Below are 18,120 nucleotides of genomic sequence, written 5' to 3'. Positions count from 1 at the left end.
GCCCAGGCGGGAGTTGGGAGCAGGGACCGTGACATTTCCCGCTGGGCCGTGGCACCTGCGCGGGCTGTCACGGGAGCCAGTGAAGGCCACGCCACCACCCCTGGGGCCTGAGGCCCGCGAGGTGCCCGTCCACAAACAAAGCAGCCCGAGGGCTTCCTTCTCCCATCCGGCACAGCCCCCTGAGAGGCTCGGGCCCGCCCCAGCCTGGCCCGTGGCCTCACTCCTCCTGCTCCGTGGGTATCGCCCACAGCCTGGCCTGCCCGCCAGAGCACCTGCATCTCCCCCTGCAGAGCTGCTGGACCTCCAGATCTCCAGCTGCTCGGGGTCCCCAGTCTCCGTCTTCCGCTCCTCACTCCCCCAGCCCCATCTCCAAACGGGCCTTGCTTCTCAAGACCTTTGGGGTAAACTTTTTTCCAAAAAGTTTTGGAAACTTAGGGGCCTTTGCTCTTAGGGGCCTTTCACGTCGTAAGTCTGGAGACCTTCAAAACCGTGGTGACAGCATTCTACCTCCTGCTTTCACCTGGAGCTCCTCCCAGGTCAGCCTGGGGCCCGGGCGGCAGGGATCCCCACTTGGCGTGGTTCCGTGGGATAAGGGGTCCCTGGAAAATGGCACTCCTCCTTTACCTGGTTACTCTCCCAATGCTTCTGCCTGGGAAACATGGGAGGGAAGATTCCAACTGAGCTTGAGCCTTGGCCCTGCCCCCTTCTCTTTCTCTGCCTGTTGGGGGCCGGCATTGACCAAGCACCTGCCCCTCGCCCAGGACAGCTCTGGGCCGATGATGCGTTTGGGGGTGGGGGGGAGGGGCGGGTAGCGAGGAGAGAATTCCATACTTTACATTTGGTTTGGTGTGAAGCAAGCAGCTCATTGTTCACTGGTAGCGCTCAGTACAGACAAAATGTGCTGAGTTCAGGGGTGGGAGGCTCATAGGGCCGCAGAGTCAGCAGGAGGGAGATGGGATGAGTTAGGCGGCCGCTCTGGGTGGTGAGGATGGAAGCAGAAGAGCGAACATGTGTGCACAGCGATGGCATGAGAGAAGTCTGGACGTGGCACAGAGCAGCACAGAGAAAGAGCCCCAGGCTCGTGGCTCGTAGGCTGACCAGTCTTTGTCAAGGTCAGAAGGAGCGAGAGGATGGCCCTTGGACCATGTCTACTGATGTCTTTGCTTTGGCTTGCATGATTAAATATTTTTAAATAACCAACTTAAAATAAAAATTTTATTCAGTTACCTATAAATGTGAGAGATCAGACTCAAATCCAGAGTCTGATCTTAGAAAACAAATCAATATCAGGCAACATTATTGTATTCATTTCCTAGAGCTGCCGTAACAAAGTACCACAAACTGGGTGGCATTAAATGACAGAAGTTTTTTCTCTCACGGTTCCAGAGGCTGGAAGTCTGAAACCAAGGTGTCAGAAGGGCCATGCTCTCTCTGAGACTCTGGATAGAATCCCTCCTTGCCTCTTCTAGCTTCTTTTTGCCTTCTTCCAGTTTTGTTGAGAAATAATTGATACGCATCTCTGTGTACGTTTAAGGCATACAGCATGATACTTTGATTTGCGTGTATTGTGAAATGATGATCACAGTGGGTCGGCTAACATCCCTCATCTCTATAGAAACAGTAAAAAGAAAAGAAAAAGGAAAAGAACTTTTCTCCTTGTGACGAGAGCTCAGGATTTACTTTCTTAACAACTGTCCTGTATATCATACAGCAGTGTTGACTACAGTCGTCATTTTGTACCTGACATCCCTGGTACTTATTTATCTTATAACTGGAAATTTGTACCTTTTGATCACCTTCCTCCACTCTTCTAGCTTCTGATGGTCGCCAGCAGCGCTTGGTCTTCCTTGACTCATAGAGACGTCACTCTGACCTCTGCCTCTGTCATCACATGACCTTCTCCTCTGTGTATGTGTGTGTGTGTGTGTGTGTGTGTGTGTGTGTCAGTGTGTGTGTGTGTCTGTGTCTTCTCCTCTTACAAGGACACTACACATAGGGTTAAGAGCCCAAACTACAGTATAATCTCAGCTTGATTCCATCTCCAAAGGTACATTCATAGGCACCGGAGGTTAAGACTTTAACATATCTCTCTGGGGGTGGGAGAACACCATTCAGCTCGTAACAATGATCTTATGGTGCAGTCAGCTAGGTGTGAGTGAGATAGGCCCCCGGGATTGTACCAACCCTGTCGAAGTGGACGGCCTCTCACTCTGGCAGATTCCTGTCCCCAGCCTCCTCGCAGGTCCTTGGTCACCGCTCCCCACCCGCTTCCTCCTGGCTCCTATCCGTCTAAGTCTTCACTCTGCAAGGCCCCTTCCTTCCCGAAGCCGCCCCCAGCGTTCATCTTCATGGTGATTCTCACTACTGCACACTCACAGCGACCATCTTCACGTGGCACATTTTCACAATAACAGCGTGTCCCGTCTGGTCCTCGGTGTATGTTGTCAGGGGACTTCTGCAGCCCTGACCTTTGTCTCTGCTGAATACTTCACGAACTTCCTCATGTCTCATCTCGAGTAATACGGGTTCCACTCCGCGTGCTCTTGGCACCATGCTTTGTAGGGGAGGAGGGGAGATCCAATGGTCTTGGACTCAGTGGCGGAAAATAGCATCCGAAGTGTGTGTGTAAGAAGTCTTTCACCCCGACAGCTTCTGAACTGTTGGAGCGGCCCCTTCACGGCAAGGGGACTCTGCCCACGACTCAAGTCGGATGACGAGGGGATTTCTGGGCACAGCTGATTCTAAGGGATTACAAGTCATTGTCTACTAGCTTGTCCCCAATATTCAGAATTTAATCTTTTATATTCCTGCCATTTGAGATTTTTGGCCCTTGTAGATGGAAGCCCCTTTCCCTGTGTCAGCCAGATTTCTAACGGCCCTGTGTGGTTTCCTCCTCAACTTCAGGCCTCTCTTCCTCTCCATCAACACCCACCCAAGTGGCCAAGCAGCACACGTTTCCTCTCGAATCCTATAAGCATGAACCTGAGCGACTGGAAAATCGCATCTATGCCTCCTCTTCGCCTCCGGACACAGGCCAGAGGTTCTGCCCGTCCTCCTTCCAGAGTTCAGCCAGGCCTCCGTCAGCATCGCCAACACACCATTCTCCCTCCAAATCTGTAAGTCTGGGCCTTCTCCTGGGGGCCGGGCCGCCAGGTATGGGAGGGAGGGCAGAGTCTGTATACAGCTGAAGCTAAAGCTGTGCACTCCTGACTGACATTTTTGGTACATTTTATCATGAATCACAAACTGAGCAAAAAATGGCGAGGGCACAGTAGGCAAATGGCAACCAAACGAATGGTAACATCTGGAACGTGATCAGAAAAAGCTTTCTGCTCTCTTAGCTTCTTTTTAAAAATCAGTTATTAAAAGCTTTCTTTGAATTTATCTTGATTGGGATACTAAAGTAAAAAGTCATAGGCAAAGCCAAAAAATTGGTTTTTATAGAAATTTTATTCTAGATTTTAAAGATTTAAAGTCTGACGTCATTTGACTTGGGAAGCATTCTTGGAAAGGTGAACCTTTCAAAGCAGAGTGGGATGGTGAAACAGGTGTCTTTGCATCCTTCGGAGGATTGGGACTCGTGGGTATGGATGGAAGAAGCTGGCTTAGCACCAGCGCTTAAACACTCTACATTTCAACACCGTGGGCCCTACGTGTGGGGACCACCGTCACTGCCTCCTAGTTCATGTTGTCTACCACAGACACTCAGTATCATTCCTGTGCCCAGCAAGGATACGAGGACCGTATCGCTAGAGTCTATCCATATGGATGTAACTATTTTATTCAGCTGTGGTATTAGTTTCCTGCGGCTGCTGTAACAAAGGGGCACAAACTGGGGGGATTAAAACAACAGGAGGCTATTGTCTCACGGTTCTGGAGGCTGGAAGGCTGCAATCAAGGTTTCGGCAGGACCACGTTCCCTCTGCAATCTCTGAGGGGGAGGAGGATATTCCCTGGCCTCTCCCAGCTTCCGGTAGCCCCAGGATTTTCTTGGATTGTGGCAGCGTCACTCCAGTCTCCACCTCCATCTTCACATGGCTGTCTTCCCTCTGTCTCTGTTTGTGTCCAGCTTTAAACTCTTATGAGAACACCAGTCGTGTTGGATGAGGGCCCAACCTAACTCAGTACGACCACTTCTTGATAACCTCCGCAAAGACCTGATTTCCAAATAAGGTCGCATTCACAGGTATCAGTGGTCAGGAGCTCAGCGTAGCTTTTTGGGGGACACCATCCAACCATAAGAGTTGCTACCTTTGGGAAGAAAGAAGATGTGTTCGTCATGCAGAGAACCTACTATGACTCTTCTCCTTGTTCGTCTGATGATTATTATATTAGATGTAAGCTTAGCAGAGTATTGTTTTAAGTGCTGAGGAATAAAATGCAAGGTGTTGTCTCCGCCCTCTAGGGCTTAACAGTCTCACTGGGAACAGAATAGCACTCAGATAAAACAGTTAAATAAAAGCGGAAAGTAGGTTGGGTGGGGATCAGGAGTGAAACAGTCCACACTGCAGGGGATGGGAAAGGGAAAGTACTGTTGTCTGATAAGGGCAAGGAAGTCTTGGGTGATTGTAGGGTCTAAATAAGGGGAGAGGGGAGGGGAGGGCCTCCTGGAAAAGAAAATTAACCATGGCTTGGGGTGGGAAGGAGTGTAACGTGTAGCATGGGGTAGGAGCTGGGGGCGGGGGGCTGTCTCTGGGAGGTGGGCATCTGGCAGAGATTGGGGACAAAAGGACCGCTCACTAGAGACGTGGAGAGATGCAGGTCTTGGCCGCTTCGAGCTAAGGGCCCAGGAGGAAGGTCATCCGTGTTCTTGGGTATGAATGAGAAAAGATCTAGAGGTTTCTGTTCTCCCAGGCATTTAGCAAAGAGACTTGGTCATAGAGATAACAGAACAAATATATCCAAAAAAGGAATGATGCGGCAACCCAAAGATTATCAAAAAGCAGGAAGCCACTACTCCCCTCGGGCTGGAGGGACGTGTTGGGAGCACATCAGGTGGGAGGTGGAACCAGTGTGTCTGCCTGGCAGGAGCTGGAACCGCAGAGGAGAGGCAGCCGCTGGCCAGAGATGCCATGCGAGGCAGAGGGGTAGAAAGTCTGGCGTCTCCACTGCTTCCTGCCTTCCACCGTGTGCCAAACCTGCCGAGAGGCCAGTGGGCCAGGAGGTCTGGGACAGAAACCCTGGGGGAGGAGGGAGGAGACCGGAGGAGGGAGCCAAGAGGGAAGCGACCGGCCGAGAGGTCTCAAGTCTCAAAATGTTGGCTTCTTCTCATGGACCAGGGATAACTGACAGGGTAGCCCCGTGTAAGAAGAGACACTGCATGGAAGAGGAGACGGTTATTTCAACTTCAGATCATTTGAAGTGATGGTGCAGACGCAGACACAGGGTTTTTCCATGATTGCAGAAGTTCTGTGCTTGGGACAGCCTCTCCCAGTTTAAGTGAGAGAGAATCCAGAGGGCGTTCTAGGTCTGCCCTCTGTGCCCTGCCCCCACCCCGATTGTGACTAGAAAGTGATATTCTTAACTGTTCATACCGCACAACTATGGAGCTCTTGGTGAAAGTCAGCGAGCCTGGGCCCTTCCAGGCTTTCTGAGGCGGTTCTGGGGCCAGGGAGGAGGGGTTCTCGGCTGTATCCCGTACTCAGCGGTGGGCACGGACCCTGTGCCCTGCTCAGAACCTGCGATTCCACAAACAGACTGAGGGAACTGATAGCACCGTGAAGTTTCAACAACCGTCCAAATGTCATGGATGGATAAACATGATGGACACATACAGTGGAATATTATTCAGCCTTGAAAAGGAAGGAAATCCTGACGGATGCTACAACGTGGATGAACCTTGAGGGCGTTATGCTAAGTGAAATAAGCCAGTCTTAAAAGGACAAATGTCGTATGATTCCACTTATAGGAGGTCCCTAGAGCCGTCAGATTCATAAGAGACAGAAAGCAGAATGGTGGTTACCAGGATCTGGATGGGGAGAAATGGGGAGTCAGTGTTTAATGGGGACAGAGTTTCAGTTTGGGAAGATGAAAAAAGTTCTGAAGATGATGGTGGTGATGGTTGCACAACCATATGAATGTACTTGATGCCACTGAATTGTACTCTTAAAAATGGTTAAAATGACGAATTTTATGTTAAGTATATTTTACCACAGTTTTTTTTCATAATTTAGGAGACCACAGTTATTTGGACTCCATATACCTTATTGTCCATGATCATTTTACAAAGTTCGCCTTGTACAATCTATTAAGAGGTGCTTCTAGGCAAATTGGTAAAATAAGTGACAAGGGGATGGTAGCTGTCTATTTTAGAAACTATATTCAAAATTTATTTTAAGACCCGTTTAGCAGCACATATGTACAAAACAATTAATGCACTTAGTTTTACCTATATATAGGTTGTAAATACAATTTTAGAAAACCCTACACATCTATATACAGCAGTTAATGATAGTAAATCTCTATAGTCTCAAAATATATCATTATGCCCATTATACCTTCACATAATATGTATTCTAATATACTATTAATGCTGATTGAGCAATCCTCTAACTATTATGAGTTAGAGACACTTTTGGTTGTATCCTTTTACCACATTTTTTTAAATGATCCAGTCAACACTGCAATGTTTATATAGTTTGAGCTTCAGAAAATCAAAACCAAATCAGAATCAAAATCAAATCAGAAAATCAAAACCAAAACACTTATGTTTTGAAATGATCTGTTTCAAAATTGGAAGACAGTGTTCCCACTGGCTACAGACATTAAACAGGGGCCTTCATCACGTGTAAGTTTTATCACACAAGGCCTCCAGGAGCTTCTTCGGTATGTTGGTCACAGCCTCTGCAGCTGTAGTTTGGCCCAGGTCTCTGCTTTCAGCAGCCCTTGGCAGCAGGGCTGGTGATGGATTCAAGTTCATTTAAGTGTTTCTTTCTAATTGGATTATGTTGACTGTCCTTATGTGCTAAGTTCCTTAAGAGTTTAGCTGATTTCATGCATTCCGTTACTGGCATAATCTTTATAGAGGAATGTGAGTTGCTTAAAGACGTCTATCAGCCTGAAAATATTTAGATATAATTCATCTCTGCCTTTTGGAATAAAAAGATGCTCTATGTAAACATCGACCGTGAAGATGACTTTTATAAACTTTGTTCCCATGAATTTTATTCGAAAATTGGAAAGGGGATGAGGGTAATGAATTAGTCTTTAGTAGACAGCACTCATTTTATCATTTATTTACTCAGCAAATATTTATGAAGCAACCGCTGGGTGCCAGGTACTGTGCTCGGAAAGGCTGATGGGATGACAAGTACGTAAGCGGCTCTTATGAGGCAGGGACAGTGTTCATTTTGTTCGCCATTTATTAACAGCACATTATGCAGGGGAGGGGTGCGGTAAATAGCTGAGGACTCACTGAACAAAGGAAGGACCTTCTGTCTATTGGGGGGCCACAAACAGGGAAGTCGTCATAATAGAATATTCGATAGAGCCTGTGTAGTTCTCAAGGGAGAAAATCTCCAGTCCAGTGTGAGCGCAAACGCCAGTCCCAGGGCTTCCCTGGTGGCGCAGAGGTTAGGGATCTGCCTGCCAACACAGGGGCCATGGGTTCGAGCCCTGATCCGGGAAGATCCCACACGCCGCGGAGCAACTAAGCCCTTGTGCCACAACTACTGAGCCTGCGCTCTAGAGCCCATGAGCCACCAACTACTGAGCCTGCGTGCCACAGGTACTGAGCCCATGTGCCACAACTACTGAGCCTGCACTCTAGGGCCCATGAGCCACAACTACTGAGCCTGCGCTCTGGAGCCCACGAGCCACAACTACTGAGCCTGTGTGCCACAACTACTAAAGCCCGCGCACCCAGAGCCTGTGCTCCGCAACAGGAGAAGCCACTGCAATGAGAAGCCCGCGCAGCACAATGAAGAGTAGGCCCTGCTCGCCGCATCTAGAGAAAGCCCATGCACAGCAACGAAGACCCAGCACAGCCAAAAATTAATTAATTAATTATTTAAAAAACCAATCCCAGAGGAAGGAAGTGGACATTTTTTGCAGCAGCAGCAGAGAGCAATAATCAGCTCTGCATTTTAGGATGATCCCTCTGGTGGGGTGTGGAAATTACACTGGATTCGGGTACAGCAGGGGCTCAGATGAGATGCAGTGTGAAATGATCTGGGCCTGGTGGCAGCTGACAGTGGAAAGAAGGGGGCTGGTGTTAAAACGTAGAGAGCTGTTTAAGAGGTCGAATTGAAAGGAACTGGGGATGTAGTGATTGATTAGTTGAGGGCAGAAAAGAGAAGAATCAAGGATGATTCCGAAGGTTTTGCCTTGGGAAGCTGGATGGGTGGTAGTTGCACTTGCTGGGATAGGGAACAGAGGGGAAGCAGGAGCAGGCTGTGTGCGTGTGCATGTGTGTATGTGAGCACACGGGGGTGTGTATAAGTGGACACACGTGTGTGTTGGCTGGTGACGGTACAACAGGTGCCTGTGGGATAATTAAGTGGAGGTGTCCAAAGGGCAACTGGATATGTGAGTCTGGAGCTAAAAATTAAGATTTTAATTAATTTGTTTGTTTATATTTATTTTTTGACTGCGCCACGTGGCTTGCAGCATCTCAGTTCCCCAACCAGGGACTGAACCCAGGCCACAGCAGTGAAAGCCTGGAATCCTAACCACTAGGCCACCAGGGAACTCCCCTGGAAATTAAGATTTTTAAATCATCAGAATGTAGAAGGTAATTTATGCCATGATAGTAGATGAAATAATCCGGAGAGATGTATGGTAGTTGAGAAGAAAGCCAGAAAAACGTGGGCATTTGAAGGACAAACAAAGGATAGGGATTCTGAACTGCCTGGAAAGTAGGCAGAAAACCAGGCAAACACGGTATCACAGAAGCACAAGGACTGTGTTTCGTTGTGTTTCACGCCTTTGGAGGGCATGATCAGTGACGTTCCTGGCCATGGAACGTAAGGACTGAGGTCATCGGTAACCTTGGCAGGAGTACTTTCAATGGCACGGTCAAGAGCAGAAACCATGTGATGTGGGGTGAATGATTAAGAGGTGAAGATGTGGAGGTCTCTAGTGTAGATGACTCTTTCCAGAATCCTGACTTCAAGGGGGAAGAGATGGGGTTGTAGCTGGAAGAACGGAGGTGATGGTTTGTTCCCATAAGGATTTAAACACTGACAGGGAAAGAGTTAGTAGGAAGGGAGCAGTTAAAGGTAGAAGGGGAAAAGCAAGCATTACATCTGGGCTTGTAAAGGAAATGGGTGAGTTTTCTTAGGAGGTGGGAGCACACGGTGAGCGTATTTGTCTGGAACCAATGGAAGAATCATCTTCCGTGGGGTCGAAAACTTGATGTGAAGGTATTAAAACGATCGGTACTTATCCCGTTTCCTTTCTACAGCAGTCACACCCATCTCCCCCTCGTTTTCTTCTAGGAGTTTCACTCTTGACCTGTGTCTTCAGAGTACCTAGAAGCAGAGCCTGAGACGGGGTTTCGATGCACGTTTGTTTATTTATTATGGCGTGCTCTCAGAAGAAAGCTCTAAGGAGCAAGGGAAGGGAAGAAGCAAAGCAAAGGTGTGGTTTCAGATGAGATTTAGCCTCAGCCTTTTGACAGGGGAGTTCTGGAGTGTAAACTGCACCAGAATTTGCTCTGCCTCGAGGCAAGGAAACTGGGCTTTTTTTTCTTTTTTTTTAAATTTATTTTTGGCTGCATTGGGTCTTTGTTGCTGCGCCCGTACTTTCTCTAGTTGTGGTGAGCGGGGCTACTCTTCGTTGCGGGGCACGGGCTTCTCATTGCGGTGGCTTCTCTTGTTGCGGAGCACAGGCTCTAGGTGCACGGGCTTCAGTAGTTGTGGCTCGTGGGCTCTAGAGCGCAGGCTCAGTCGTTGTGGCATATAGGCTCAGTAGTTGTGGCACACGGGCTTAGTTGCTCCGCAGCATGTGGGATCTTCCCGGACCAGGGCTTGAACCCGTGTTCCCCGTATTAGCAGGCGGACTCTTAACCTCTGCGCCACCAGGGAAGCCCCCGAAACTGGGCTTTTGTGTCTTCATACGGTGGCGCCCTTAGCTATGGGATGCCAGGATGAGGGAAATGTACCTGCAGCTGGGATGGGGCCTGTCACCCAAGGACAGTCCTATAAGGAGGTTGCATGTTTGGGCCATTAGCAGCAGCCCCTGTAGCAACTTGGTGTCCCAAAACTAGTCACAGGGAACCTAAGACACCTGCTGCAGCCTGGAGTCTCCATTCTCCTCTTCTCTTGCCAGCTCGATTCCTGTAAGCGACAGGGGTAGGTCCTGTATCCGTTTTTCTATTGCTGAATAACAAACCTCCCCCCGGTTCAGGACAACAGCCTTTTATTTAACTCACCCTTCTGTGGGTCGGCGGTTTGGGTTGGGCATTCTTCTTGGCTCAGCTGTGCTAACTCACACATCTGTGGCCACTTAGCAGGTCCCCTGGGGACTGGCTGCACCAGAGTGGCCTCAGCCAGAACAGCTTGTCTCTGTTCCATGTGCTCTCCTCCTGCAATCGGCTAGCCTGGACGCGCTCTCATGACCGTGACGGGGCTCCACGAGACAGCGTGCTCCATGCAAGGCTTCTTGAGGCTGGGCTCAGAACCGCCCCTCTGTCGCTCCTCCATCCTGGGTAGAATCTGTGTCCTCTCCCCTTGGATCTGGGTTGGGCTTATGACTTGCTTTGGCCCACAGAACGAAATGGAAGTGACAGTCACATTGCAGAGGGCATGGACACAGGGAGATGGGGAGGATGCGGGCCAGTTTTGAAATCTATCTCCTGTCTTATCACTTGATTCCAGCAGCTGGGTCTGCAGTTGAACACACAATGTGCTCGAGTCTAGAGGTTCGTTTATCTATATTTAAGGAGTCTAATTTAGATGGCTAACCTCTCCGAGAGTAACTTTCTGTTAAGCAGACTGTTGCAGTTTGTGTTCCCCAAGCAATAGAGAATCTAAGGTAGATATTAGTGTGCAGGATGTTTATTAGGAAGTGCTCTTAGGATCAACACCTGTGGGAGGAGGGACGGAGGTAAGAAGGACAGAGGGAGAAGTTGCAGTGTGGTGCAGTCTCAACAAAGTCCTCTGCAGACCACAGGGAGCTCCTCAGAGTGGCCCCCAAGTTGGGCCAAAGGAGCCAGACCTTTATACCATCACCACCAGTCATTAGATGACAGCTGTCCTAGAAGGGACTTGACCCTGGGCAAGGCAGCTCTCTTCAGCCAAGGGCCATCCTAGCTGATAGTTGAGGGTCACCAGTTGGCATATTCCCAACAGCTGGAGGAAAATCCTTCATTGTTGAAAGGGGATCAGAGTAGTACAGGTGACCCTTGAACACCACAGGTTTGAACTGCATGGGTCCACTTCTATGCAGATTTTTGTCAACAGTAAATACTGCAGTACTGCACAATCTGAGGTTGGTTGAATCTTTGGATACATGACCACAGATACAGAGGAACCATGTATATGTAAAGCTGACTGTAAGTTACACTGGATTTTCCACTGCGTGAAAGGTCAGCACCCCTAACCCTCACATTGTTAAGGGTCAACTGTACATCACAGCCTCTAATACATGGACTTATTCTCTATTTTTCCTATTTATGATACCAAGATTCTGATGGGTGAAAATAAGGGCTATCATATTTCTCCTTATGACATAGTTAATATGTAACTGAACTGAAGAAAAAGGTTCAGGATGGTTGGTTGGGACTGAATGAGAAAGGTTTCATTAGGCCCAGGGGGAGAGGAACTAAAGCCCCAAGCCAACAACCATCACCAGCATCCCAGCCGTAGGAGTGAGCCACCACGGAAGTGGATCATCCAGCCCCAGTCAAGCCTTCAGATGAGACCACAGCCCCAGCCCAAACCCGACTAGACACCTAGCAAGAGATCCTGCATCAGGACCACCCGCCAAGCTGCTCGTGAACCCCTGATCCACAGAAACCATGAAGACATAACGTATTAGTCTGCTGGGGCTGCCATAACAAAATATCACAGACTGGGTGACTTAAACAACAGAAATTTATTTCTCACGGTTCTGGGGGCCAGAAGTCCAAGATCAAGGTGTTGACAGGTTTGGTTTCTCCTGAGGGCTCTCTCCTTGGGTGCAGGTGACCCCCATCTCTCTGTGTCCTCACCTGGCCTTTCCTCCAAGCACACACATCCCTGGTGTCTCTTCCTCCTCTTACAAAGACACCAGTTCTATTGGATTAGGGCCCCACCCTTGTGACTTCATTTGACCTTAATTACTTCTTTCTTTTTTTTATTTTTGGCTGCGTTGGGTCTTCGTTGCTGCGCAAGGGCTTTCTCTAGTTGCGGCAAATGGGGGCTACTCTTCGTTGTGGAGCACAGGCTCTAGGCGTGTGGGCTCAGTAGTTGTGGCGCACGGGCTCAGTAGTTGTGGTTCACGGGCTCTAGAGCGCAGGCTCAGTAGTTGTGGTGCACAGGCTTAGTTGCTCCATGGCATGTGGGATCTTCCCAGACCAGGGCTCGAACCCGTGTCCCCTGCATTGGCAGGCAGATTCTTAACCACCGCACCACCAGGGAAGTCCCCTTAATTACTTCTTTAAAGGTCCTATCTCCAAATACAATCCCATTGGGGGTTAGGGCTTCAACATATGAATTTGGGGGGCTGGGGGGAACAATTCAGTCCATAACAGATAATAAAGTATTATTGTTGTCTTAAGCCCCTGAGTTTTGGGGTGATCTGCTATGTAGCAAAAGATAACTGATACTTGTTTGATCCTGTATGTGGGGAAGCACCAATTCAGTGGAGTCAGGAATAGATAATAAACTCAGGAACTTTGGGTTCTTCTTAAAAACTGACCATCTTGTCCCTGAATCAATCTCTAAGAGCCCTAGTTTTCCTAGTATGAATATTTGGAAAGAAATCAGTAACCAGTTTTCAAGATTGCTATTTGGAATAATTAGCCCTTTTTTTAAGATGGAAAAGCCATTTTTTAAAATATTTATTTATTTATTTGGTAGCGCCAGGTCTTAGTTGCAGCTCACGGGCTCCTTAGTTGTGGCATGCAAACTCTTAGTTATAGCATGCATGTGGGATCTAGTTCCCTGACCAGGGATCAAACCCGGGCCCCCTGCATTGGGAGTGTGGAGTCTTACCCACTGCGCCACCAGGGAAGTCCCAGAAAAGCCCTTTAAACATCTAAAAATATTTCAAATCACTTGACATTAAGAAGTAGTTAAAAATTTTCCATGCACTACTTTGTTTTATATTTCTGTCTACTATTTAAAATATCAGGTTATATAACCTAATAAGGTCTTGACGTTAAGACTATCTGCCCAGAAATGGCAAACTAGCAGTTTCATCATCTGTTACTCACCAACAGATTAGATACTTTAAAAATAGTTTGAAAAAACTTTCACATTGTATCAAGGAGTAGGAGCTACAGAGAGGACTGATTCAAGATGGGATTGGTTATCATGAGAGCTGGAACTCAGACAAGTGCTGCCTGTGTGTTGGAGAGGCTGGCAGAGAAAGTATATTCTCCTAGCTGTCCAGAAAAGGTATTAGAATTAGCGTTCGTCCTGTGTCCCTGCAGTGTTGGTGTCCTGACTTGATGAGCGGAAAGAAGGCGGAGCCCGAATAAGAGAGATGTACTTGGCTGAGAGCTTGGCCCATTTTCTGGGCAGTGGTCTGGGTCTGTGGGATTCTCATTTACTCTGTTCCCCAGGGTAGCTGAGCTCCAAGGAGAGGATGTTGGGTCTTTTTACCTCAACATTTTTTTAACGCTTGATAAATGCCCTGCTTCTGTCACCTCCCCAGGGACCCAAGAAGGAACTCATTCCTTCAACAGTTATTTCCCAAGACCCTATCGTTTGCCTGGCACTGAGTACTCAAAGGTGTCTGAGATGATTCCTGCCCTCAAGAGTCTCCCAGTGAGAAGTAAGTCCTGCAGAATCAGGACCCTGAGCTAAAGCACTGGAGGAGCACCTCCCACCTCTTCCCTCATGGGTCACAACCTAACAGATGGGGGATCGGTTTCGAAAGACCCACAGGTCCCACGGCTGTGCCCTTGGCAGTGTTGTGATCGCAGAGATACAAGCGTGGGGTAAAAAAATGTAAATCTCCAGTGGTGGATTATTTTGCGGTCTTGGATGATGGCGCCAACCCTTCCCGTGGTTAAATCTGCCATCACGACAGTGGCCACCTTAGGATTCATCTTGAAATTTCCCCCTGGAGGAGCAACCCCGCCTTCACCTGGCAGAAGCAATGGTTAAAATGTTGGTGTCACACAGAGTTGGGATGTACGCTGGAGTTTATAGCGAGGATATACAAATAGTATCTCTCCCAGGAGGCAGAATCCATCACGATCATCTGTTTCTCTCATTTGTGCTGGTGTGAAGGGCGTCACCTAAATAAGTAACAGGCCAAACGTATCTCTGCTGAAAAAAGTGTCTCAATCACCGAATTCTCTAAGCTAGGGGCAGAAGCCAGCTTGCAGAGGGTGGCTGAGTGGGTGTGAGATGACAGAGGATGGACAGAGAACGTGGACAACTTTATCAAGAAGTTTGGCATGAAGATGAGCTGTGAGCAAGGGCTGTAGCTGGAGGGGGGTCCAGAAGGGCATTTCTTTTGAAAGACGGGTGTGTCTTGAGCATGTGAATATGCTGGCGAAAGGAGTTAACGGGTTCCTGAACCTTTGAGGCCTCTCTCCCCGTGCCTCTGTTTGAAAGGAAGATAGTGTTTACTTCACAGGATAGTGATAAGGATCAAATGAAATAATCTGTGTAAAGTTACCCAAGGGCTCCTGAGCTAGGCTTGAATTGAATTGAATTGAATTGAATTGAACCAAGGCAATTGGGTTCCAAAACCCATGTTCTTGCTCTGGTTTTTCACTACCTCTTGAGAAGTCCCAGATTCTCAGCCTATCCATTGCACACTGACTCAGCATCTTAGCCCATATCCCTAATTCAGGGCTTTGCACACTCTGGCCCATGGGCCAAAGCTGGCCCATTGTTTTTGTCATTAAAGTTTTATTAATATGTGGCCACAATTATTCATTTATACACGTTCTTTAGCTGCTTTCATGCTACAACAGCAGACGTGAGTAGTTGCAACAGAGACTGGGTGGCCTTCAAAGCCTAAAATATTTACTACCTGGCCTTTTTTCAGGAAAAAAAAACAAAAACAAAAGCCAGCTTCTGACTAATCTGTCCCCGAGCTTCCCTTTACTACCTCCCAATTAGTTGCTAAGACATCCTGTGCAAAGTGGCAGAATGAGACTTGTCCTCAGAAAGGCAAGAAACAGGCTGTAGAGCTTTGCCCCCACCAAGTGCATGGGGCACATCCCACTGGGGAGGGCAAGTGGGTTAGTCACTAGTCCCGCCCGCAAGAGGCCCAGGAATCAGAATGGCCAAAAAGATGACAAACTGGCGAATAGTCCTATAGAGCTAGGACTGAAGGATTTGCATTCTCTTCCCCCTCAGAGTGTTATATAACAGGATGCAATCTGCTTTTGGACTGGACTGGGGACATTGGAATAATATGAGTTTAGGTGGAAGGGCCCTTGTTCTTCCCCTTAATCTCCTTGAGTCAGGAAAGGATGCAAATTCGATGCAGGCAGCACAGATGAGCATCATAAACTTCATTGGCTGCCCTGGCAGTGGTTTTCAGAGGAATGCGTTGGTCAGACTTGCATTTTAATAGAAGGATACCTCCAGTGACGAACTGGAGGTTGGACTTCACGGAGGGAAGATAAGCAAGCCAACCAGAAAGTCTTACAATAATCCAGTGAGAGATGACAGAGCACTGAATTATGGCCACAGGAGTGGAGATTTGGAGGAAGGGGATTAATTATAAAAGAATCTGAGGTAGAATAGGCTAGCCTCAATGATGCCCAGATAAGTGGCATGTGGAAGGAGGGGTCTAGGGTGACTCTCCGGTTTCTGGCATGAAGGGATGGATGGCCTTGTCATCAAATTAGGAAGGGGAAGTAGATCTGGGGATGAAAGACAAGTTCCATTTGGGGCACACTTTCTTTGATTCTTTTGGGACATCAAATAGAGGTTATCAAGAGCCTGGATATATAGTCTGGAGTGGAGAAGCAGAGGTTAGAAAAATGATCTTCTTTGTGCATTTCATTTACCATTTATTAAATCAAAGAAATCAAGACTCTGAACACCTTTACCTGTATAACTGCTGGCGCCGGGAAGAAAACATAGTTTCATCTTATAAGGGACACTTTACTAACACAGTTGTATGAAAATGCATTTTAGGGGCTGAACATTCAATGGTGGAAAAATTACTGTACCTAATCGTGCATTCAAGATGGACTTGTCTTGATTTGCATTTAGATGGGAATTCCTTTAGCTCAGAACCAGGATTGTCCCCTAACTCGCAGCACTTAGAAAAGCATTAACTTTAGCTGGTGAAGTATCATTGGTACAACAGTGACACAGCCATAACACCAGTATTAATAGTGTTCCCTTAATGACTCAGTACAAATTAGCTGCTGGAGTGGTGGAAAAGTTTAGATGCTTTCCTTGGCATCTCTCTGAGAATGGAGTGCCTGCCCTGTTAATGAATGACGCCCAAATTCTGCAGCAGGGCTGGAGTAAACCTGTTTCAAGGGGGTGTGTGTTGTAACATTTTTTCCACTATGTTTCTTTTTTTTTTTTTTTTTGGCCTCCCTGCGTGCACTGCATGTGGGATCTTAGTTCCCCGAGCAGGGATGGAACCCGCGCCCCCTGCAGTGGAAGCGCGGAGTCTTAACCACTGGATCACCAGGGAGGTCCCTCCACTATTTTTGAGGCTTAGCGTGGAACCCTAAACCAATGTTATTTTGAGTCCTGAGTAAGACTGACATCTCATCTTGAGCATGATTAAAGCAGATGTATATTTTATTCAGAAAAAGGGAAATTGAAGCAAGTAGTTCAGTAAAAAGCCCTCTAAGGCAGGGGTCCCCAGCCCCCGGTACTGCTCCGAGGCCTGTTAGAAACCGGGCAGCACCGCAGGAGGTGAGCGGCGGGCGATTGAGTGAAGCTTCATCTGCAGCGCCCCATCGCTTGCTTTCATCACCGCCTGAACCACCACCCCTCCCCCACCCCCATCCCTGGAAAAATTGTCTTCCATGAAACCGGTCCCTGGTACCAAAAAAGTTGGGGACCACTGCTCTAAGAACTACAGAGAGGAGATTCTACTATGATTTCTACAGCTCTGCCAATGTTTCCCTCTCCACACACTGTCTCAAAAGCAAATTAAAAGTCCCTTGCTTATAATGTGTTCTTTCACAAATTGGTAATGCTATTCAGTGATCTTGGTTTAGCATGATTAAGCCATTCCATTTACTTTCTTTGCCTTTAATTTTAAAAATTAGATGCATCTGGAGAAGTATTTCACGCTCTTAAAAACAGCATTCCTCTAAGATGAAAAGTTCTGGAGGTCGGTTGCACAACAATGTAAATGTACTTGACACTACGAACTGTGCGCTTAAAAATGGTTAAGAAGGGAAATTTTATGTTAGGTGTAATTTGCTACAATTAGGATAATTAAAAAAAAATCATTCCTCTGATGATATAAAGAGAAGCATAAAGAGGAGAATAAAAACTTCCTGTAGTTCTACCACTTCGAGACGGTTAAATTGTAGGGTAGCGTTCTTTGCTTGGCCTTTGTTGTTCCTTTATACACAGATACAGAAATGTAGACAATGGAATAAACTGTTTAGCAACTTAGGTTTTCACTTAATATTATAATCAGGCCCCTGTCTTCAATTTATATATTTTGGTTGTCAGGAGAATGTCATTTTTAAAAGTCTCCTGTTCATAAAACTTGGTGGTTACACAGCATTAATTAACTTTATACTATTCAAATTATAAAGCACACTGCCGGGTCTAATACAGTAAACAACAAATATCACATATAGCCTGGAGCATGTGTGTAACATACCAAAGCTGTTGGATAGAGACCATGTTGGTATTTGCATACAAAATAGTGCAATTTCAATAGATACAACTCACTAATGATCAGACTCTTTTAAGACACTGAGTATACACCATACTTTGGTACCTGGAGGTCAGAAGGGTTTTGAGCTGTTTGCCTGCCCACGACTCAGCTGCCAGTTTGAGGGGTCAGGTGAGCAGGGGA

At 47.4% G+C, this 18,120-nt stretch overlaps 1 protein-coding gene across 4 annotated transcripts in view; it reads left to right on the top strand.

Moving 5' to 3' along the window:
* Positions 1–18,120, top strand: part of PRKAG2 (protein kinase AMP-activated non-catalytic subunit gamma 2) — a 278,947-nt gene that overhangs the window by 170,718 nt on the left and 90,109 nt on the right. For all 4 annotated transcript variants that reach the window (XM_082473796.1, XM_082473795.1, XM_082473794.1 and 1 more), the window contains one exon: positions 2,905–3,116. In XM_082473796.1, the coding sequence (XP_082329922.1) occupies positions 2,905–3,116 (212 nt within the window). The remainder of the gene's footprint in view (positions 1–2,904; positions 3,117–18,120) is intronic.

Source organism: Balaenoptera physalus, assembly GCF_965194825.1.
Source record: "Balaenoptera physalus genome assembly, chromosome: 8".
Lineage (NCBI taxonomy): Eukaryota > Metazoa > Chordata > Mammalia > Artiodactyla > Balaenopteridae > Balaenoptera > Balaenoptera physalus.
The sequence above is the reverse complement of the archived record's forward strand: the minus strand, read 5'-3'. Positions and strand labels throughout refer to the sequence as shown.